Raw genomic sequence first — 25,881 nt, 5'->3', positions numbered from 1 at the left:
GACATGAAAATATAATGAAAATATATGAAAATATAATTATACATGTATATACTGTTATATCCTCAAGGTAACTTAAGAGGGCTGGATGGACATGGCCATTTATAGACTGTATTTGTATCCTTATAAGAAGAGCTTTGTAGAAAGATATAGAAAAAACTCCACAAATGCTATAGTTGATAGAATTTTCCTTTACTTAATAATAGTTTATGGCTTATCAAATTATATTTAACAATTTAAGGTGGATCAGCTGGTTAATTTGTTAACCACCGAACATCCTCAATGTGTATTAAATCTACAGAACTGGATTAAAGGATTTCTATATATTGCCGATTGCACATAAGAAAGTGATTTAAATACTTTTAAATGAAGAAATTGATCGGGATTTTTCAACACGTTTAAAGGTAAAATGTTTGAAATAAGTTCAAATGTTTTCTAAATTCACTCATTTTTACGTTGTTTACTTGTGCCAATCTTGCTCGTCCTTATGCTTCCTTATTATCTCTTGTGATATTTGATCTGTATGATCTTATTATGTACATCAAAAAGAATTCGATTATCTTGATTCGCTCGTCATAAATTATCATCATTAAAGGGTACCTACCTATAGTATGAAATATTAATGGCGTTCGGAACGCCTTCGGGTTAACATGCAATGAGTTAATTCCACAACGACTTTCGCTCTATTATAGTGAAATCAGTGATACCTGTACACGCATCGATTTCATCCTCTGTAAAGATCCTCGCATAAACATCGGACCTGGACCTCGTATATTAGTATATTGATAGTGATTAGCAGAGACTCCGTCAGAATCATATTGCTCTTTGTTCGGGTTCATCTGATAAGAGATTTAAAGTTTGCACGTTTAATTGGAGCGATTCTTTGTCCATAAAAGAATGTAAACGTACCCCATTTTGAACTAAATTCATATAACAATTTAAAATTCCCATTGTTGATTTATAGGCCTCATAGGAAATTTGCACGTCAAATTTCATTTCCTAGTGCGAATGTGATTGAGTTAGTAGATTATTGGATTTCGCTGATCATTGCCATATTTACCTATCGGATTTTTATGTCATCTACACAAACGATTTGTGTTTAGACAGTCATTGATATCAAGCTACAAATAACGAAGTTACGGACATTGAGAGTATTGGTCTATTTGTAAAATTGCTTTCGTTTATTTAACACTTGATAGTTAATCCATTCGACGCTTTCAGTCCGTGAATGTGAATTTCTTCTTCCCCTTGCCACAAGAGAAAGGATCAGTGTTTGGCGACAATTTCAATATCAAGAGTATATATGGTAAGTAACCAGTCTTAAACATGTATATAGCATACTTTTGAGAAAAAAGTATTCATCTATTAATGATTAGACATACCTTGAAATGCGGGAGGGGGGCTATGGAAAAGTGAAGGTTTTTATTTGATACACTCCTTTTTAACTGTTGCTCAGAGAAGATAACCATGTATACAAAACTTTAATACAATGATCTTGTCGATTACAAAATTTGCTCTTTTTCAAAAATTCTAGTTTGTCAGACATCTAGAATTTATCGTTCATCGCTGTTATTATCAGAATGCTCTTCAACAATGTTTTTCATTATGTAACATACATATATGCGTCATTCAACAGGAAAATTTATCTTGTTTTGGGTTCAGTACAGCTATATTAAAAAAAATAAACCATAAGTAATACTGTAGAAGAAATAAAAGTTAGTCGGAACAATTAATGTTACAGTGTAATACCGATTGGCCTTTCACATTACGACAAGCTTGGAAATGGCATCGATGATCGATTTTGATAAACATTAAAATGTCACAAATTAATACAACCGTTTTCAATTTAAAATTAAATGAGTAATAAGCTTTCACTAGATGTCATGTTATCGGATGTTACATATTAATGCATATTTAAACAAATATATCGATATTTTGTAAGAAATTGATATAATTTACATGTAACCTGCATTCTGTAGCAAATACACAAGCTTTGAGGGGACACATAAACGAGGTTTTATTAAGCTTTGCTGGACCTACATATATATTCTCTCTGATAATGAATTATTAGCTAGTTTTGAGTATATATTTCCGTACGATGAAAAATAGGGAAATAAATTAACATCTTAAAGGAAGTCATTTTGTTTGACAAAAAAACATTCATTGCAAAAACACGAATATTTCTGATAAAAAAAAAATCGACAGGTAATTTTAAAGCGTGTTGCACTTTATTGAATATCTAATCAATTACACAAATTATATGTTCCTACGTGTATCGTATTCAACCCTTCAATATTGCAACATCCATAAAGTAACATATGCGTCAAAGGCATGGCACAAAAAAGACCTGGTAAACTGGTGTGCGACAAACAAAGCTTCGTTGTTTAGTGAAACGTATGAGTGTATTCATGGGTTTGGAATGGCAAATTGTGATCCTAATACTAGAGCCATCGATTTACAGACTCTAGGTCCTCACAGCTGTGACAGTCCAGTCTCCAAGTCCTCGGGGGGAGAAGAAAATCGACGGAGGATCAGCAACAGGTACTCAAGTTTCTTGTTGTTCATTTTATCCGTTTTTGTAATTTTATTGCTTTAATGCGGTGGTTACAGTTGTTGTGAAAAATTGTAATATTCACAACTTCAATGTATCATTGATCATGACATGCAAATTGCATTTTGTAATAATACAGTGTACAAACTCTAATCAAATTGTTAAAACTGAATTTCAAGTTTACACGATATAGAGCTTGTTTGAAGGCTTTGGTATCAAATCATCTTTTAATTTTGAGTTTTAAGCTAAACATAAAACAATACCATTTATTACTGTTTATTTTTCTTATAATAACCTGTTCAAAATCAATGAATGATCATTTAACCATTTACATTAGCATTGGATCGAAAAGTAGGTATTTCAACAAATTGGTTTTGCTCTTTTTAGTATAGGGGAAATACATGCAAATGATTTTAAAGATAAATCTTTATGAGTCTAATATGATTAATCATATACTTTGCATAAGGTCATCCTAAAGATAAGACAGTTATGGCAATTGGATTAAATTAAGAGAAAAAGACAGACCATAGAGGCCAAGCTTTGATCTGGCCTCAGGATAATGAAGCAATCTTAGACTTCAGTCAAAAATTGTACACTGTCTGTAAAATGTCTCTAGATTGAAACGACGAAATTGAAATGCTACTAAAATTGTCTTTATATAAATTGTCTTAAATTGTCTTAAATACAAATTTCAATCGTCATTTTATGATAAACAATTTTATGACTGACTGAAATTTTGACTTAAGTCTGAAATTCCTTCATGATCCTGAGGCCTGGTTCACTCTTTATTTCATTGCTTCCAAGCTACATGTGTATAACATTAAAGCATACGTACGCAATGAATGCCTATACAAAAGAATATCAAACTGTAAACAAGAAAGTTTTAAAGTTGATTTTTTTTCTATGTTTTTATGTATCTGAGAACGTTTTAAGAATCGTATAAAATACCGTTTGTTGAATTGACTTGTCAAAATAATTTATTGATATTGATGAAGCTGGGTTTGTTTTTTAATTGCAATTTACGTGACATCTCAATCATGATTCTCTCACACGATAGCATGATGCATCAAGTGTCACACAGACTCCACATCATTCAATGCCTATTCCATGGATTGATATTGGTAGTTTATAATTATGACAAACAATATTATAATAATTTCATTGTCGTTCCTGTTGATTGTGTAATTATAATAGCATCCGATTTCGCTATAATAGCATTGTGTAAGACAATTTGAATGTATATATTGCGCAATTATTGTTATTTCCTTATATGTATTCATGTACTATTATATAATCATCATATATTGTTCATTTACTTGTTAAAAATTGAATGCAGTGGGGTATTCAGTGAAAATACTGTTGATCATATTGAGGACATTAACTGGTCCGGGGATACCTTGCATAGAACAACGCTTAGATGTTTGTTACTTTTACGTCAATTACATGTAATATAGCATTCAACCATCACAAGGCGTCACATAAAGAAACTGGGCGATTTTATAATACACTGTTTCTTGTGATTCTCATAAAAATCAACTAGCATTTGACCAATGACATTGACCCCTTTTCTGACATTTAGCCTTGATATTAACAGTGCAGTACACAAGATATAAAGTTTCATCTTGCCATAATAATAGGAAGATAACCTTAAGTCAATGTTTACGTAGGTTGCAGACAGAGAGAAAATCAGACCGATGATAGATTAACCGCCATTAATCTTCCATTTCGAAAAAGAAATGAAATGAGCCCGACCACGTGATCATGAGACTGTACCATAGGTTTACTGCTTTAGTGAGTTGTTTTTCGTGTGCCCTGCTCTTGAGACAACTATTGATTCTCTCTCTCTCTCTCTCTCTCTCTCTCTCTCTCAGGTGAGCTGGTACTACGCATGCTCTGTAAAAAGAAAAAAGACAGCAATTGATTTCTTTTGTCTGTTTGCCTAAAGCTAAAATATCCGTCAGTTACAAAAAAGTTATGTAGAAGATCGAATCTCCATTGGCATGTTTGAGACACATCTAAGGTTTAATTATTCTCAAATTATTTTCTTCATTTAGTCTCAAAGAAAGCTAAATCTGAGCTACTTTCAATATCGCTCGACAAGCACCGGAAAGGGTAGATCGGAGACCATGCATATTGTATAATTATATGTAAATAATGAATGCGAATGTTTGTCCAAGAACAATTTGTTAATACAATGACTAGCCAAGGTCACAGTCATTAATGGCCTTGTATTTGACCTTGGATTTTACCCTAGTCTCCAGGGAATGTCTAAATGCGTGGCTCTTCACTTATAGTTGTTGAAATGAGGAGGGAATTATACCGTGAAAAAATTTGCTATAATCAATCACAGCTAACATGGTCTGAATGATTACTCATATGATTGATTATTAATTAATGTTTAGATTTAATGCGTTATATATTTCAACATATTTTCATTGTTTTTTATTATTTATACGACAATGTACTGGAATTGGACATAAGTTCGGATAATCCTAGCCGCCCACTCTAACCTAATGTATTACTTACATACGTAGGGAATATGGACATACACAGCATTTTAACTGCACTTGAAAAAAAAAATAAACTTAAAAAGTGTCAGAAAGTAGACTATTGGTTATATATTAATGTATAATTTGAAAAAAAAAAACCTCGAAAAATTCTGGGTTTACGATACAAGTTCATTTTGTAATATTTCTGAATCACAACGTAGATTCAGTCGAAATGTTTGACAGTGTCATATTTGTATTATAAGATAAAATTTGTTCATCAAAACCAACCGCAAAACCGTCAGATATACACAGTGACATTTCAAATTCATTTTACTGGTCTGTAATCTGTTTGAGATGAACTTTCAATAGTTAAAGCAGTGTTTGTTGATACAGAAGCAATATGGTTATGGATTTGACAGCTCGGGAATCATAACGTAACTAGTGTCAGATCCAACTCCTGATTAATCCAAGATTGAGATAAACACGCGTATATGACATACATAAACGAAACGTTTGTCTTTATCCAAAACAGCTTGGAAATGTTTAGAACTCTCTTGCCCTAACCAAGCAAATGGAATTTAGCTCGAAACCTCTCACAAAGAACAAAGTGAATGATTTTCTCTTGAGGGAAATCTTCTTCATCGCATTCTTCACAGTTGTTTTTTTTTTCCCCGTTTTTTGTCAAAAAAGAATGAAGAGTCGTGATTGTTACCGAAAATCAATAAGTGCCTCTCATTCTAAAACAATTACTGAGAACAAAATGTGATCAGTCAGTCTTTGACGGAGAAAGCTGGCCGCAATTTCCATTCTCCCGTCAAACTTGTCATTTTGCTGGCATAACAGAGGTTTCGAATTTGCTCTGTTTTTTCCAATTGTAATGGAAATGTCGCGGCGAGCTGATAACATGAGATAGCATATCTTTTATTTATGCATACCATGATTGATTAATCTTAGCACGGATTTACATGTAGTTAAATATCAAATGATATGAAACACTGTAATATTAATTTCTGATATTTTTAAACATTAAACATGCAAGATATTTTTGTTAGGATGTATACTACTATGTATTTTATATAAATTGTATACCAGTATTTAAAATCTTAATATAATTACTGTAAATGTGTATATTCGCGGACATCAATTTTCGAGGATTTAGTAGAAAAATAACTGACTTAAGGATTACATAAATTCCTGGTCAGCGATCCTATCAACCCAACTTGAAGTCATATATATTGTTAGAAAGTGGATTTCTATTAAATAAAAATTAAAGTTTTGTAAACAAATCAACAACGAAATACACGAAACCAGAGTAGAAGTAATTTGTGTACACGTCAAACTTAAGCTTGACAAATGACGTCATTCAGATTGATGTTGCAACTTTTGTCATTCAGCAGAACCTTTAAGACCGGAACACTCACCTCTCAACCGGCATGGCGGTTTAATTAGCAACAAATCTGGCAAAGGACATGATCAGATTAAATTTAGCAATACATCTAATTTTCTTTCTGTGATTCCGTTTTCACGACGAGGCCTCGAAAATGATTTTATGTCAACCTAAATCCCTAGCACGCGAGGCTGCCCGGCGGAAGGTAATTTGTTGCTGTACCAGTAAACGCTCTGTGGCAAAATACGCACTCATCTTCGTGATAAATTTCATATTTTTTAAATTGTTTATCAATTTCCTTCTGAATGTATTACTTTAGTCATTTTTTTCACTGTCACTTCCAGACTCGACATGAATTTGGTCTGCTATTTCTAGATAGAATTTGAATGATTCTTCCTTTGGGGTAAAGCTTTTATTCAAGAAATACAGTCAGACCTGTGTTGTTTTGTGCCAGCATGGTATCTGCGTTTTGACGACTGATTCATTTGCAAGTTACTAGAATACAAAAAAATCTATGAAATTTGTGATTTCTAAAGAATTTTTCAAATTGAAATTGTCTCTTTTTTCCTTGAATTAATTTACAAGAATTTTCAAACTATTTTATATAGAGTATGATACTTTCTTCAAATTGATATTTAAAAATATTGATTTAAACGTATATCTTTGTATGACTAGTCCGACAATTAGAGAAGCGATCGTCAGAAAGCATCACCCTTCTGATGTGATACACACACACACACACACACACACACACACACTAATTTGTGGTCGGTCAATGAAGAATTAAAAAATGTATAAAAAATACATAAACAAGGATTTATGAAAACTTTCTTACACTAGATTTATAGAATCATTATCAACAAAGCTACGAGAATGTACTGCATCATATAGATCTAGACAATGGTAACACTTGTACAAAGGAAAACATTGTTAACAAAGATCAATATCAAAAGGATTGTTATCGACAAGTATATTTTATTGCTTTTTATTATTTTTTTTTTCAAATGACCCTTTTAATATGTAAAACAAATTTCTTCCTCTTTCTTCCTTGACTGTTATTTTTTTTCTGCTACCAACATTTTGAAGTAACAAATGCAATATATATTGTATATATATATATATTATAAAATATATATATTGTATAGATTGCACCTTTCTTTGTCATTAATTTACACCCAATTTAAATACATGTAATACACACGTGGCATTCTGTCCTCTTATTGTGTGTGGAGATTACTTGAAAGTTCATCAAACACTTCCTTGACCTCACAAACAAATAAACTATCACTTCCTGCATGCAATCTTTTTCTGATCTTACAACTCAAATAAATAAATAAAAAATGGGCGAACATCAAGTACAGTGTCTTGAGATTTCGATGTTTCCTTCTCATGCTATCATGGTCTTTTAAAGAAGACGCAAGTTGCACCGAATGTTTTATCTATGTAGATATGTTTACAGTCGCTGACACTTATTTTAACAGTGCTCAGCTCTTAGAATCCGTTCTTCTAGTTCTTGAATCAAGAATTGAACGATTGCTGACTTCTTTTAAGCTGTGTAATGCATTTTTAAGTATGCAGTCCATATTGTCTTTCACTGGCGCGCTTTACAACTCGTTTGTAACATCCTGTCAATTCCATCCCCTTATTTCCAATTTTACCTGTATATACCTGCGCTTACCTGGAAACGTCTGTCTAATTCACTTTTCTCATTCTCATTCCGCATATTCGCGACTTTTTGTTCATGGTTATTGAAAAGAAAGGCTAGTATCGCTTTACAAATGAATATTTTATCGAACTCTTTCTTCATTATCCTCTCTCGTTCATCTGCAACTGAAGCTGATACCGGGCTCATTTCAAACTAGACTGGGGGATGATTCATTATGTCAGGAAATACGCTGGAAAGATTATACATGATACATGCATTAAGATCGCAATCTTTTTAAAAAAACCAACTGTTACAAGATATTGCTAATATGCCAACAAATGAGGTACAAGAGACATTGCAACAATCTTTCTATGCATTCCTTGGGGTTCGTTTTTTATGACAATCTATTATTATTACTCATAAAAACACAGCGATGAAAGTGCAATGATCCTGCACTTCATGATGATGTCAAATAACTGTATGTTATACATGTAGGGAGATTGCGAAGTTTTTATAACTTGTGCCCAATCCCATTGTAACAATTCATTACAATAAAATATGTTCAAATCAAATCAATGAAGTGAATAAATAACAGGTAAATTCAATATCCTTAAGCTTTATCAGCAATAAGTAATAAACGGTACTTTATAATTACAACACTTGGAACAATGTGTGTCATCGGTGGATTGGTCTGTTGAGATGTGGATAACTGTAGAAATAGAGTGTGAGCTCTTTGGTCGTTTTTCATGCAGAATTTGTTGTATAGGGATCAACGTATGGACATTGGCGCAAGTTTTCGCCTTCATCATAATTGTATAATGCAACTGGACTTAAAGTTCGATCAAAGTGAGGATTACGGTACAAACACATCTTCGCTGCCTCATAATTGCTTATTTTTGGGTTAAAAGGGCAAGACTCGTTTCGATGAAATGTTGGATCTATTCGATTTATGATGGACTCACTACCGGGGGAGAAATAAAGCATAAACCGAGCCGCTTCCTTTACTTTGGTGGTTATAAAACCCATTACCATTTAATGGCGCTGTCATTAGTCATGCACTCTTTATAGTCAGCATTTGGATACCCCACCCATAGGAGTAATATGCTCGCATATAGGAATTTAAAATAGTGCATTAAATATGCATATTTCCGGTTAAGCCTTGGAAGCATAAAGCACACAGTGTAGAAATTGAGAGCATTTGATTATCACCACGAAAAAATAGATCAAATATTAATATAGTCAAAATAGACGTATATTTTATCCTTTCGAGACAGAAGTTTCATCATCTTACCTCTGGTGTAAGTTTTGGCAACGAACTTTTGCATTGTAAACATCGATGTATAAACGACAAAGGACCTCAATAATAATCGCAGACAAACTTATTGACACAAATCATTAAAACTTGACCCAATATCTGTCGCATTTACATGTTTGGCACGATCGGCAATTGTTAAAACTTGTCAAAAGCAAACCTTAAAAAGTACATGTACCACAGTTACAGCTGGGTTCAGGAGTTCATCTCTAATACTTATTCACCATAAACCAGATTGCACGATGCAATTAAGATCATCGTGCTAAATTAAAATGGCTTCTTTCTTTCAATCTCTTTTACCAGAACAAGTATTAATGCATGTTTATTAAACACGTTTTGTAAAGTCTGGCCGCTCATTGGTGTCTTACAGAGCAATTCCAGTACTTTTGTTAGTTTTAAATTTCCCTTCCTGATATAATTGTTTGGGTTTTTTGTGATGGAGGTGATTGAAGAGTTTCTTCTCATCTGTGTTGGTTTGATGAAGATATACTTGTACATCAAGTTACTAGTGTATAATCGTTCCAGTATCAAAACATATACCTTAATCAGTATCTTCTTTCTTTTTGTCTGTTTTTCAGCCTTAATGAAATTTCCTTTTCTAAAAGAGATTAATGAATAGGGATTCTGTGTAATGAGAATTAACTTATATAAGGCACTTATAATCAATCTTCAATGTTCAAATTGAAGCCATTTTTATTGCTCTGCTACAATTTGTTTCCTTTCCTTCATGCTTTCTGTATGAATGGAATGAACATTGGTACTTTGTTAGTTTATAAAAAATGCTTGTACATGTAATCAAGTTATACTAATACATCAGGGTACAAGTACATGCTTAAAGTTACTAGATGAAAATTTCATCAATGTCTGTAATGTGAGGAAAGTTTTGTATATTGGTGTCGGCAATATAAATTCTGATTAACATTTGACGCCATTGTCATTTAACGCTGATCATTTCCGCAGAGATTCCATACTGGTTGTGAGCTCGATGTATGTATTGTATGCCATGAAACTACTCCGCAAATATAGTAATGATGCTATGTTGTGCCTTACTCCCAATCTTACATACACTTTAATACATGAAGTGACCGTAGAAAAACTCTGAGAACTTTTCCTGTACTTCTTATGTAATCAATCCACTTCTCTGATTGGCTACTTAAAGCTCTTTGGGGAAGGAAGTGCCATAGTATAGTAATTTCATCATATGATTTTCGTTTTTTTATATATCTAAAGAGTTTCCATTTCTCAATGGTGGATTGAGAGAAAGGTTGAATGAGTTTTACCTCATGCGAGATTGGTTGTTGGTTTTCAATGGATTTGAGTATAAAATTATCTTTTTATAACAGGTATATTTATCGTCTTCGTAGCCCAGATCATCTTTGAAACTACTTTAAATTTTAAGATTCAAAATATATCCTCATCCCTATAGCTGTGTTTTAAAATATTAAGGCAAATCTTTTATCTATGTATCTATGAAAGCACCGTTGAAGTCATATAAGTCAATAAATAGCTGAAGTAGAGTTATACAGTTTGAGATGAAAGGCGATTATCGAAAAGAGCCATTTCCGTTCCTTCTTAATTGTCAGTCAACGAATTGCCAAGGTAATCCTATCAAGCTGTTCTGCCGAATACATTTTATATATTGGCTCAGAATCCCCCCCCTCTCTCTCTCTCTCTCTCTCTCTCTCTCTCTCTCTCAAAATGTTTTATGTTTTAATTTAAATGATGTACGATACAGATTTCTGTTAACAGTGTTGCCGAAGCAGCGACACGTTTGGCGCCATTTGCTACTTCAAAAGGGAAGGAAGACCATGCCACATTTCATATTGTGACTTAATTTTAAGAAGTACATTTTTAATCCAATTTGCCCTTTACACCTAACAATATAAGATGTAAATTGATCACGACCCCGAGAGAGTGTGCGAAAGAAACGGATGTCAGATCTAGAAAAGCATCTGTTTTGAGATACACCATTTGTCCTTGGGTTAGAATTCATAATAGATGAAAGTTAATGTAACCAATATAGCGATTGTAACAGTCCTCCTCATACGACTGAGGCCTCAATATCTACATGTTAGGATCACTAAAGCGACTCGTGTGACTACATTTCATACTTGTCCTCATTGATCCACCCCCAGTTCCTTGATATAGACGTTGAAACAGTACAACCCACAATCCTTTCTTACAGACATCTGCTCTTTTGCTTGAATAGCCGCAGACGGAAAAGAGCAATGTCACAAGAAATGTGAACCAATTTCTTTTGATTCTAAATCGCATGGTCCTGATTAAACATCATAAGCGACCCGTATTACTTTTGAAGTAGGCGATGGAATATTGATTCTGATATAATGATGTTTTCTATTCAAACGAAAAACAAATAGCCGTAAGTGATGATGAACTGTTTTTTACTGTAATGGAGTGCACTTTAATAAGGGTTTAAGGTTCAAAAAGTCGCTGGATTTGCTTGTAAAAGCCCCACGAAAAATCGTATATGATTACAAAAAACTCAAACTTGTTTACTGCAAAACCGGAAACTTGTATTTTAATTCCTGTGAAATCCTCAAAGACATCAGGTAGCTAATTGTTTTCACTGTGGTGAACAAAACCATACAAACAAATGTTAAATTCAATTGGAATCATGGTTCTCTTGAGATAATCTACATGGCATTGCAATTATAAATGAAAGCAGTTGGGTCGGTAACATGTGCAAGTATCCGAAACATCATCATTCCATTTTCCCTTATTTCTTAATATTTCATTCACGACGGTACCTAAGAATGGTTTACATTGAACTCAACCAGTAGTTTACATAAATTCCAAGATGAAACACATGCTTTCAGCGAAATGGCGACCGCGCGATAGATATACACGCTTTTAAATGGAGAAGAGATCGATCCGAGGATATAAAGTGTGCAGCTTTTTCTTCTTTTCCCCTTGCAGGTGATAGCTTATTTATACAAGGTGTCATCGTGGAAAGCTCTGTCTGCTCTTAGGCCTTGGGGTTGTTGCTATCATATTATCTGCTGACAGACCCGCTGCAAAAGTGGATGTTTACCACTCGGTATCCGGAGTAAGGTAAGATTTTATGAAGGGAAAAAGCGTTCATTTTACCTGAATCTTATTTTTAAAATGAAATAGCCAATAAAGGCCATAATGGCTGATTATCACACGATAAGACGTTGTGTTACGAAGATCTTGGGAATGAAACCTCAGTTTATATTTATTCACTGATGTGACTTTATTTCAGTATGTATATTACATGAATTTCCTTTGCATGTCCAGACCTCGTTTCTCTACATTCCATTTAAAATGGAAATTAATATGAAATTCATGTATTCATCCGAGTTGTTTCAGAAAACTCTACAGACCCATTAATTCAATTGATCTTTTTTTCCAATATATTGCTTCATATGTGTTTGCACGTCATCTGTTGCTTCCTAGAACTCAGAAATGTTATACTGTTAAGTAGCAGTTATGATTTTAGAAACAAATTGCATACATCCTTGCATGTTGTATCTGTTGTTAAGCTAATTAGTCCTCTTTAACTATTCAGCCGTATTAACAAAGCTATTAAGGTATGGTTATTTAATGAAAGTACATAACCTGACAATTTTATCAATGAATGTTTCTTATGACAACTTAAATTTAATGAAAAACGTGCCGTATCGACGAGATTTTGAAAGTGTTTCTAAACTTCTAAACTTTATTGGTTTTAAACAATGAGCCTCGTTCACAAACAACGTTGGTGTTTATTGCATTTTTGTGACGTATTCGACGAGGTCCCTACTTCGTTTAAGTAGATACACCACTAAAGTGACATCTAGTGTCAATATTTAAATGTTTGAATCTATTCAAACACAATCAAATTGAAAGTGTTTAGGTGTTGAGGAATTCCCCCGTGAAGCACTCACACATTTACAAGAACTTGATTTTTTTGGATTTTACGATCATTTCGTTCAGTTTAAGTATTGCACTAAATTTTCTCTTAATTAGAAGCGACGCGAATCTCGTGCAGTAAGTCATGAGTTAAAATGTCATGAAAGTGTCACGTGGTTTAAGTCGTCGCCGTAAATGTACTTTTCGTTGGGCTATTTTATTTATACATCAAAAAATATACCGGGAATACTTAAAGAATAAGGAATCATTCTTTTAGTATTATGAGGTGATAATTTCGGTCGGGGCGTGATCAAATCCAATTAAGCCCGAAGGACTTTATGATAGATTTGATCACGCCCCGATCGAAATCATCACCTCATAATATTCAAAGAATGATTCCTTATTACTTATATTTATATAATTTTAAACCATTGTACGATTAAATATTTAAATATAAATAAGCGTCTCAATTTGGCGTCATTTGAAATTATGATTATATAGTACAACATCGATACGTAGTGTTATCACAAGCAAAGACACTGGAAAATGTAAATATACTGGAATAATTGGAAGGGTGAACGTAAAGCTAGGAAATCAGAGGCTTGGTGGTGCATACTCAGCTACAATCGGATGTAAGAAACTTCCCCATAAAGTTTTGTTTTGCTTCAAAGAGCTGGTTTACATTCCATCTTGTTCCTTCTTGACTTACAATGAATATATGTGTATTATACACATCTTGAAAACAGTTGTAGGAATATAAGTATTTAGGACATATATAGATACTGATGTTGTTCTTCTTCTCTATGCACTGATAAGGTTCAAATCATCAGTGATATCTACATACATGTTAATTCATTCATATAGGCAATATCATTCAGTTGTAGAATAGAATTTGACTTAATGAAAGAAAAAAGAACACGTTGTTTTCATTAATTTGAATAATGTTTCATGGTTACTAAAAAATCGTGTTTTATCTTTAACTGATGTGTTATATACTTTCTAAATGTAATTGGTTTGTTTGCTAAAATTTTGAATTCGGAATAGGTGTTGAATTTTTCTCAAGGAAATCGATTTCGTTTGAGTTGTTTAAGCTATAAATCTCTAGTTTTCAAGCGAAATGAAAAATACGGAGAATAAATGGTGACCGATGTTTCTAATAAATTACACTTATAGGATGAAATTGTCAGGACAGATTAAGATTTATATGTTTTTTCGCGAGGCAAATTATTACCCAAATCCAAGTTTAATCTCCTTTTTCTTATTCTTGTTTATTTCTTTAATTGTTCATCTCAATACCTAAATTTCAGCGAATCAGTTTGGTATAAAATAAATCTGTATCCTAAAATTTCAAATGTAAACCCTGCAAAATGGATAATGCAGTTGGTAAAACAACCAAGGCGTTGTCTGCAAATGGGAAAAAGCTTCGTACAGTCCACGACTCTAGATGTCAGTGCGCGCTTCAGTAGCCTCGTCTTGAAAGGTCAATATGTATTGATTGCGATTATCAAGTCGCAAGTCTTACTTCAACATAGATGTTCAAGCAACTTTGCAATAAAATTTCGAGATGTTATAAATCTTGTTTCTTTTCATCTTGCCAAAATATCACCATATAATGCAGCTCTTAATTAAAAAAGGGGATAATAACCCCTGGTATGGGTCTTCCAATCGCTCATTATTAGAATGCTAGCGACCGAAAGTAAATAATGCAATATTTTCTGCTCTATTGCATTGTTCTATTTGAAGCTAACGTAGCAGCATTTCTAATGTAAGAAATGCATAATGTAACACAATCGTTCAGCGACGGATCCCACGCGCCTCCCTATCATGCATTAATATTACTCCGATCGGCGGAAGAAAAGGATAGTTTATGGTAGTTTTGCGAGACTGAACTTCTCTGTTATAAGCACAAAGGCAGGAAACGCTAATACGAGGTAATCAGTGATACCAGTTATAGCGCTATAACTACCTTCAATGCAGTGGATTTTTTTTTCCTGATAAATAAATCGTGTTACATGTAAACTGTCGATTCTGCATTTCCGTTAGCCTAATTATCGCATTCTATCGGAATATTAATTGTTAATCCAAGTTTCTGGAGAGGGATTTTCCAGAGAGCATAGCAGACATGTTTTGCTCATATTAGTATATATGTAACTTACACAATATTTTTGCCGTTAATTGTGTTTCTCAAAGCAGACATTCTTTAAAAAATAACGGTTGTTTTTAATGACTCGTATCTTGAGTTGCCCAAGTCTGTTTTCAAGGTACTTTAGTAGCCAGGAAATAATAACTGCTCGCTTTGTGTTTGAAAGGTTGTGTGATCGAAATATGTTCTCAACCTGGTTCTCTGTGGACCACACCACATCAGTATCGACCAGAGGTAACAATAATCACAATATTTAACAAAAGACCTGCTGGTTCATTGATTACACATCATCAAATTGCATGTACATGGTATTGGATATGTCATATTGCTTATTATTATCTCAAAACACAGCAAATAAAAGGGATCAAGTTATACATGTTCACAGTATTTAACTTATTCATAATTAAGATGGATAGCTTTTTTAACATCATTTAAATGGAACTGCTTATTGGGATAGGACTAAAATGATACTTTTATCACATTGGTAAGCAGACCACTGTTATCCTTTATCACAGGCACCGGGATATCTCGAAGCCTAAATTGAGATGGTTTGAGTAGTTGGCATTTAAACAAATCATTTGTAATGATATCATGTTTTAAAGGTTTTTGAATTTTTTTTTATATTTTAAAAGTACATATTTTCGTGGCTCTAAAATTCTCATTTTATTGTATGACCTATAACGATGTGTGAATGTAGCGGAAAGGGGCCATCTAAATATCAGCCACAAATCAGGATTTGTCCGAATTAATATTTTAAGAAAATGTGTTATTGTCAGAATCCCGGATTCAGACAAAAGAAGCGATGCAAAAACAGTATACTTGCTGCTTTCTATTGCATGCAGACGAAGCTCGCTTTCTTTGAGTAAATCTTTGTGTTACCATAGCGAGGTTTTATATCAAATACAGCATATTTTTATTCTCGTGGAGTGTCTTTTTTAAAGTGAGAAGGTTGTCAAAATTGCAACAACAAAAAAGTAGAACAGATAATTATAGCAGAAAAAGAAAATGGACAAAACCTAAGGCATTATTGGTCGGCTGTTAGACGGTCTCGGAAATGGAATAAACCTCTATTCATGAGAAAATATGCAGTATGTGCTTTCACTCCTTCTCCATGCATTAAACGGATTTGACTGCAAAAGCCCGTTAAATCAAAAGATTTTTTGACTGTTATTCCTTTTGAAAAAAAAGGGATGTCGAACAGAACGTAGTGGCTGATTATTGTTTTATTCTCTTTGAACAAGCTTTACGAGAAGGGTTATGCATTTATTTCACCAAATGCAACCGAACACTTTACAAAATTAATAACTTTACTTTGTTATAATGTTCTAATATTTCAATTATTTATTTATAAAGTCGCCTAAAACCTTTTTTGTCGTGTAAAAGCGGTATCCTCCTTTATTTCTGCGAAATTTGACGACGAGTCTCCGTCTATGTAGGATTTAATTTGTGTTTGAAAAATAATTTTTTCTACAGTTTTACCCCAGGAAACGTCTGGGGTTGGATTCTCTAAAAATATACTTCTCCCTAGCGAGTCTGAGTTAGCTCGTTGTAGTGTCTTTTTTATGTGGCTTTCTATGCCTTCAGTTCACTTAGTTGGTAAATGAAATGTGTTACACGTGCATGTATATTAAGCAAAGTCACTTATGAGCCAATATATATATACATGTATATGTAGGATTTTGAGACGAACAAATAGCAAATTACGTGTCCGCTTTAACATTAAGTTAATATTGCGTAATATCCTAATAAACGTATATGATATTGCAGTGAAAATAAACTTCATTTTCGAAAAAAACGGACAGGGAAACATCTGCCTATAAGTTATAAATCTGATAATATTTGACATTCCTTGGGTCGATTACAACTATCGAAATATGCTTCCAGCAACACAATTGACTACTGAGTGATGATCTACTTCAATCTTGGTATTCCTTTTACTATTTCAACAACTGCCCACTTTAGCACCATTTCATCTTTTAGAACAATTTCGAATCAAATGAAACCCAATCAGGAGCGGTGCCTCTCGACAAAGAACAGATCGAATTAGCAGAAAAAAATCTTTTATCAGAATTGTTACAGCACTTCACAACTAACTCATTTCCGTAAGGTAAAGTTAATTTTTTTTCTATATTTAGAAGTATTTGGCATAGTATAGATTTTAAGTATGTTATTTTTAAGGTTTTTTTTTTTACTAAAAACGGTTATTGTACAATGAGTGTCAATAGTGAATATTTAATAAGAAAAAAAAAATAGAATTTTTCATGATGTTGACAATGGCCGTATGGCTATTTGAATGATGTTCTTTATCAGCAACAGAATTTCGGGTTCAGTATACCAGGATTACATTACAATCGATTTTGATTAATTAAAAAAATTACCGGAGCTGTGTTTAGAGTTTGATTAAATTTTCTCGACTTCCCGAGAAGCATTTCTCCTCAAATCGTTGAGCACGCAGAAAGTTTCCTGATTCAATCATTGCTGTGGCTGAAAAGTGTGTTTTTGAGAGAATTTAATGTCCTTTTGTAGGAAGAAATTAAAGATGATTGGTTAGGTGGTTCAGGAGAAATTTCCTCCTTTGTGTCGGTTAGGACTCTATAATTGGAGTAGATAATCATACTAAATCCCTCAGCATTGTGCCCTAGAAGACGCCGCCTGACTAAGCAAAAAGAACTAGAAATCTTCAGCAAGTCAACCAACGCATTTACCAATTCCATGTTGTCAAGTTATTGGGGAAATCTTATGCATAGTTTTATTGATAATCTTCGGGTTTGGGGGGGGGGGGATAAGATCTTGAATTTGAAAGAAAGCAGTGATCTTTACAACCATATTTTAAAAAAAAGATATAAAACAGCAGCTTAAATGTTGAAGATAGTGATGGTCGATAACGCACTGATGCTTTAAGGCCCGGCGCTATACAATCAACAATGAATAAAACTAATTTGGTCAGAAGACGACGAACTTACGAAATGAATAAGCGTTCTTACCCGATGAAATTAATTGTTTGAACATGTAATCACATCGCAAGATGTAATGGACATATTTCATGAATGAGAGATGGGCGAAAATGGAGACGTTTTTGTATGAGATGCCTTTGATTAATGGTCATTCAAATGGACTCTCTGTTGATTTTCGTGATGAAACCAATATCGATATCAAATCTTCGTTTGGCTACCAAACGGAGAGAACTTGAAACCTCTATTTATTCAGAAAAAGAATATATACATGTAAGTATAATTAAGACATATACACATCTTCCCAATGAACTTTGCTTTTAAAACTTCAAAACAAAAATTTTACGTTTCTTCTTTTTTTATGTTTGCCTGAGAGTTTTACCGATGCTGTGTTTAAAAAAATTAACTTTTCCAGTACCATTCTGAAACACATTATTTTGTGTCAAAGGAGTAAACCACTGAAAACACACTATTAAGTATCAAGAAAGTGCCCTACTAAAACAAACTATTAGAACTATTTTAACAAGAGCTTAGACTTTGGGTAGTTGAGTCAAACGGCAATGTAACGTAGGCCTGTCTTTTTCATTGTAGGCCACTCAGCCATGGCTTTTTTACATCAACAAGATTTTTCTGGCTTTTGAGCAAAGACTACGCAATCGGTGTATATTTCGCTTGAAACCAGTGTCATTTTAACTTGTTTTGACGCAAGAAATAGATCGTTACATCCAACTGAAAGTCCAAGGTCTTGTTAAAATGGTTCTAAGTATCAAGGGAGTACCCTGCTAAAACACAATATTTAGTAGAAAGTGTCCTACTGAAAACACACTATATACATGTAGTATCCAGGAAGTGCATGATTAAAACACGCTATTTAATATTAAGGGATTTTAGACATCGGGCACGGAAACCTCCAAGTCTCATTTCTTTGGGTTTGACATTTTCCGGGTGGTCAACCACTACCACTGTAAAATTATGTTGTGAACCATCTCTAGCTTTAGAGAGTTGGACCCTACTGAAAACACACCATCTAATGTTATACAGGAGAGGGCCCAAAATAAAATCATTTTCAAAATGGAAAAAATCAATTGAATTATAAACAAATTACACAGAAAAACATATTGTTTTTGGTGCAGTATTATAATCAGAATGAATAAAGTATTTCTGTTAAACCCGTTCGTATTGTGTTCCACGGTCGCGTTGAGTCATGTCTATTTCACTTTCAGCACTATTCAGACGGCAGTGCTTCCAAAACATTAGCCTCCTGTCCTCCCAAATGATACATAAATGCTTCATAACAATGGCGTGCGTTAGTTTTTAGCACAAATAAGACATTCCCTTTTGTCATATCGACTTCTGTGTCATAAATGTATTGTACAATCGTTTATATTGTACAAAGATGAAAGGCTAATTTCCATTCTCATTTTCCGTGCACTATTATATTCGAATTCCAGAACAACGTCAGCGGTTTCGGCGTGAGAACACTAGATATTTTATTGACTTTAAAAGTTGCATGTTCGATTTTCTTAGTGGCTGGTAAATTCAAATTGCAGAATATGAGTTTGGCATGATGTTATGTGGTAATTGCTTGAATTCCTGGTGGCATTAAATACAAAAAAAATCAAGACAGAAATTGAAATCAAGTCTTAGACTAAATTAAAATTCAATACAGTCTTTGGAAATGCCTTAATTTTTATTCTATTTATGCACCATAACAATAGTCTTGCAAAGTGTGAAATGTGTATTTGTGACAACTACTTTTTGGTCTTTTTTTTATAAAATTATTAGACCTTTTTTGAAAGCAGAAATATTTTAACAAGTATTTTATATTGTAAAAGTCACATTCGGGCTAAAAAAAAAAATGAGAAAATACACGGATGTAAATCTAAATATGTAAATGATTGTCCTTTTCTCAAGAGATGGATTTCCATTTTCAGGCAGATTACATGTATGTTTGCAAATTTCTAGACGTGTATTCGGTTAATTATCACGAATAAATTTATCCAGTTCTGGAGAAATTCGTTAAATTATTTATTGGAATCCCTCATTAATGATGTAATAATTTGTATTACAAATTAAGGGGGAAATGACAACGTTTGCTACTAGTAATCAATAGATTTAGATATATTAAAAAGGTCGGGGGGTGATGTGTCAGATCAAATATCTTATGATTATACAGTGTACACATTATAAGTAAATGTTTCTCTAAATTACAGATGCAGGTGTGTCATTTAGCGAAGAGGTAGAACCATTATAACAGGAGCTTGGACTTTGGGTAGTTGTGTCAAACAGCAATGTCACGTATGCCTGTCTATTTCATTGCTGCCCACTCAGTGAAAGCTCATTGAAATCAACACGATTTGTCTGGCTTCTGAGCTAAGACTACGCAATCGGTGCATATTTCACTTGAATCCAGCATCATTTTTAACATGTTTTGACGCAAGAAGTGATAGCTACGTCCTACGGAAAGTCCAAGGCCTTGTAATAATGGCTCTAATAGTCCACCATAGTTTCTAATTTATATGCTGTACTGTATAGATTAATACTCGACCCTCGCAATATCTCATGTAATTTTCTTCAACTGAGCTGAAGGCAACCTTTACGAAATGCATGCTGGTGGTTAACTAACCATAATACTATCTTCGTATGCAACATAAGGATTTGTTTTAATTAGAATGACGAACAACAAGGCAACACGTCAACGTCCCACTATCACTTTTCAGTTCTAGATTATAGCTAAAAGTTTTTATTGGATTGCTAACATTTTTTTTTTTTGGTGTATGAGATTTTTTATGCTTGCGTCGCGTTTATAATGCAGAACATTCATAGATTCATATATGTATATGCCCCATAGAAATCTATTGTCATACGTATTTGGCTCTAGATTTAACAGTGGCTTACTACAAAACCTGCAAACATGATACATATATGTAGAACGGCAGATTCTCATTATCTTCTGCCCCGTGCAACATGTTTGTCTGACGTCAATGCAGAAACGATTATCTTTTGTCTGCGAAATAAAAATAAAAGAAGAAAGGAAAAACGTTATTAAAGCAAATCCACTTATTTGTTGATGGATTTTATTTCGCTTATTTTCTAAAACAGCGAGGTAGTGTCTGATGAAATATCACGCGCAAAATTATCGAGACTAGGGGAATATTAGAATTCCCGACAAATATGAAAACTACTCACTCATTTTAGATCAATGTTCAGATGTACTTGCAACCAGATTATATCAATAGTGTATGTTACGAGGACACCAGACACATAACTTGTTATAATTTTCGTTCCCTTTCCAAACGAGTGTTTATAACTATTGCTACAAAATAGATGCATAATTTTTGGCTGAACACATAACATTTTATTGCTAAAAATTGATTTCCCCCCTTTCGAACAAATGCTATTTTGCAATATTAACAAAGGAATGTATGCGGTACGCTTGCAAAAGCCAAGCTTACTTGTAATTTAACTATTTGCAATATATGTATTACGACAGAGTGATGATTTTTAAAACGGTTAAAAGTCGAACAATAAAACCCCAAACCTAACAAAAGCGAACAATGGGAGTGATAAATATTTGAAGGAGGGTCGCTGTTCGATCTGTGCGCGCGCATGCTGTCGCTTTGGAGGGATGTGGATTCACGATTTCCACATCCGCCCGTTGTGAGTGTCTGTGACTGATGTCATTACAAGCTTAGGTGATGTGTCGAGATCATGAAAATATTGATTATTAAATACAGCATGCTCCCGGTGCCTAATTAAAATCTTCCTGGAGTTGTTTACACAACTGTGATCTTGGCTTGTATCAACGCCTTGTCACTGTAACTCACTGAATATTTTCATTTACGTTTTGTAGATTTGTTCCTATATTAAAGAAGAAACATCTGCTGTCGTCTGCAGCTGGACTGTAACCTTTTTCACCCAGAAGTTCCCATTGAAATAGAGGCAAAGTCTCTACATCAGACGGGGCAGAGGAAACCCGGGTACCTGTTGTTCGATTCTTAAACCTTAACAGCACGTGGAACACAAGATTATCACTGGGGGTTTTTTAATTGGAAGCAATAACTTTAAGACTTGATTAGACAAAGGATGATTAAAAACAAAGCTGGATAAGAATATAAACCTTTTAGCAATGAAGGATTTACTCCTAAGAAGCTTTTAATGATCACATAGTCATTTTGTCAGTAACCATTTCGAAAGAGGAGCTGATTGCACCCGAGAACTATTACAAGAAAGTTAGTAAAACGTGTCCATCGATTTTGACATTGTTTGGAGTATTCCGCTCATTGGGGATAGAACAGAAGAGCCCACTATACTTACTGTCGACTGTCGTAGAGCCTTGATTCAGTGTACTCCGCCACAGACCGTTATTTATCACTCTACTCAATGTCTGGATTAACTGGCTCCCTACATTGAAAGTACCGTGACGAGACCCGCTAAACTGATAATCATGAGTTTGGAGATTCCCGATGGGTTGGGAGATCTCTTGCGTGATTTCACCGTTGCCGTCTTGCGTGATAGACCAAACGATCTGTACGACTTTGCTGTGGATTATTTCTCTAAAGTTAAGGAAACGAGGAAGCCGAAGTCTATTCCTATGTACGTAATTGTGGATGAGGATGATGAAGGGGCAGGGGAACCAGACAAAGAACAGTTTAAACCAAAGACCCGAAAGTATAACCGTTACGCAAGGCGTCAGTCGGTGTCGGCCGAGAGGTACGATCCGGAGGCAGACGATGATGACGAAGATAAAGTGATTTATCCCAAAACTGACGAGCAGCGAGAGCGACTTACAGAGGCTGTCTGTGGCATTCTTCTTTTTAGATGCCTGGAACCAGAGCAAATGCAAGATGTAATTGACGCCATGTTCGAAAAGGCGGTCAAACCGGGTGAGTACGTAATACACCAGGGAGACGATGGGGACAATTTTTACGTCATAGATCATGGTCTATACGATGTTTTAGTTAATGTTAATGATCAAGAGAAGAAAATACATCGTTTTGATAATAGGGGAAGTTTTGGAGAGCTAGCTTTGATGTACAACATGCCGCGATCGGCGTCCATTGTGGCCGTTTCCGATGGAGTTCTATGGGCAATGGATAGAAATTCCTTCCGCAGAATCATTCTTCGAAGTGCATTTAAGAAACGTAAAATGTACGAAGAACTCTTAGAAAACGTTACCATGTTGAAATCTTTGGAACCCTATGAGAGAATGAATCTTGCAGATGCATTGGTGACTAGAAATTTTTCGGACGGCGAAACCATTATAGCACAAGGAGATGAAGCTGATGGAATGTATTTTGTGGAGTCGGGGATGATACGGGTCACTATAAATCACCCGGAGGGTGGAGAAGAGGAAGTAGGACGTCATGGGGCTGGGAAATATTTCGGAGAACTTGCTCTCATAGAAAACAAACCTAGATCCGCCAATGTGTATGCGATAGGGAAAGTGAAAGTGGCATTTTTGGAACGTGATTCTTTCGAAAGACTTTTAGGTCCATGTCTTGACATTATGAAAAGAAATTCGGAAATATATAAAAACTACACAGAAAGTTCTTGAAAAAAAAATCAGGAAGGGTAAAAAATTATTTTCATTTTTAATCGTTCGGACGTTGCAACGATATCATACGGAAAACTGACAATATATTTACTGAGTAATAGTTAACTATGTTTTATACGTCGTTTGCCCATGCATTAAATGCCGATGACTGAAGGACCATTTGAGCTCAGCAGAATGGATTATTCTTCAAGTGAAACATTGTCATGATTAAGCAATTAGATTTTTAATCTGCTTTTCCTTATACCCTGACGATGGCATGCGTGAGAACGTGAGCACGGTGCGTTTGATTTCAAAGAACAGGGATATCCGATGAGGTGTACTCTATGCTCATAGCCAGCGCACTCCGGAGTTGAACTTTTTCAATCATCTTCTTAATTGAAGTAGTGTTTGTATCGATTTTGTATTATTCCCATTCCTCTTATAAAGTATTCATGCGTTGCATCCGACAGTCAGCGAACGGTGCTTCTGAATGTAATAAATTGATGATTAATTTTGAATATTGTGAAAAAAGCTGCATATCAACTAATTATAGTATGTGTCCCTCACGTTTAGACCAATGAACAATAAATCAACCGTTGTTGCAAAAAACTAGAAATTCTGCATTTTATCAATGAGTTATCACTAATGGTTGGTTTTTTCCTCTTCAATGATATTGTCGTTCATAATTGGATCCCATTTACTTATCGAGCAAGAAAACGTCCTTTCAATGAGCCGACAGTTCGGGGTGATGGTGATGATTGATTGAGATTATTGATATTGTGACGTACTGGTTCTTTCTTCTTAAAGATGTACGTAATCGAACGTGTAATGGTTAACTCAAGAGCTATAATGTAAGATGGGTAAAATTATTACGTATAATGTTTAACTATATAACTATAAATTCAGACTGGTAAAATTACGTGCAGTAGTTAACACTAAGGCTATGAAGTAAAGCGGGTAAAATCAAATTGCCTTTGCCTAACACGGAAATGCAACGGTACAAATCGATCCTTGTGTTGTTAGAGAATGATACATTTGTATATTAGAGCCACGGTGGAAATTCAATTTATTTCAGATGTTTCTCATAGATTAAGAAGAGTGAAGTATCCCCTAATACGACAAATGATCAGTCTCGTTGTTCTCTGATTTGTTTAACATGAGTCATTTGGTAAAATATTTGATTTTGATAATGATGCTGACAAATTATACAGAACACATTAATACGAGCGAGCTCTCTCGTGAATCTCTGTCATTTTGTGCAAACTTGTCAGCTCAAAGCGTAGGCGCCTCTTCCTTGTAGTGAATACAATTATTATAGTAATCATGGGGTATTTCTCTGTACATGTACAATTGAGCCAAGCTGTAGGCTTCCATACAGAGGCACCTAAGGTCCACGCCAAGACTCGCTCAGCGATACATGTACATACATCTCGGTGACATCCAATCCAGCTGTGTATAATCTTACAGATAATTGTTTTCAAATAATTTCTTTGTTTTTACCAATATATTCTTCTGTGTATGCATTCTTGTATTTCTTCGCTAGTCGCAAAATGGTTTAAATTTATTTTGTTCTGTATAAATGTCTGTCTTATTTCATTTGTCTGTCCTATTTTGTATTACGTAAGTCTCAATCGAAAGGCGACATGAAGCATCGATTATACATTGGAGACTAATTGTCCCCTTAACACTTGCACAAATTTTGACACGAAGGACTTACTCTAATGGGTTCGAGTTCATCTAAAATTTCTCTTTAAAATCGATTTGGTAACGTTAACAATTAATTTTAACAATGATGCACTTATTTTCACTATAAATATGAAGAAAACTTCAATTAAATTTACTAACTTTGTGCAGAAACAACAAGAATAATCAATGCAGTTTTATCATTTTTATACGGTCTAATGTCAAAGCACTCACGATATCAATTTCTTTTTGCAAATCTTAAATCTAAATATTTTTAAGGCTTTTCTGTAAATTTCAAAGATCGCCATCGTATA

At 34.2% G+C, this 25,881-nt stretch overlaps 1 protein-coding gene across 6 annotated transcripts; it reads left to right on the top strand.

Annotated features, from left to right (window-relative positions):
- The first annotated feature begins 791 nt into the window (after positions 1–791).
- On the top strand, positions 792–25,480 carry LOC105340835 (cAMP-dependent protein kinase type II regulatory subunit). 6 transcript variants are annotated; one of them, XM_034470885.2, is made up of 4 exons: positions 792–1,303; positions 2,459–2,538; positions 12,319–12,453; positions 22,202–25,480. In XM_034470885.2, the coding sequence occupies exon 4, from the start codon at positions 22,796–22,798 to the stop codon at positions 23,903–23,905; it is 1,110 nt and encodes a 369-aa protein (XP_034326776.1). In that variant the 5' UTR covers positions 792–1,303; positions 2,459–2,538; positions 12,319–12,453; positions 22,202–22,795; the 3' UTR covers positions 23,906–25,480. The 6 variants fall into 6 exon arrangements, with proteins under 6 accessions (XP_034326776.1, XP_065945210.1, XP_034326777.1 ...); XM_066089138.1 differs by lacking the exon at positions 792–1,303 and adding an exon at positions 15,564–15,631 and having other exon boundaries at positions 2,326–2,538; XM_034470886.2 differs by lacking the exon at positions 792–1,303 and having other exon boundaries at positions 2,326–2,538.
- The last annotated feature ends 401 nt before the right edge of the window (positions 25,481–25,881 follow it).

Source organism: Magallana gigas, chromosome 6 (assembly GCF_963853765.1).
Source record: "Magallana gigas chromosome 6, xbMagGiga1.1, whole genome shotgun sequence".
In the NCBI taxonomy this organism is placed as follows: Eukaryota; Metazoa; Mollusca; class Bivalvia; order Ostreida; family Ostreidae; genus Magallana; species Magallana gigas.
Note: the sequence above shows the minus strand (reverse complement) of the source record. Positions and strands in the feature narration are given on the sequence as shown.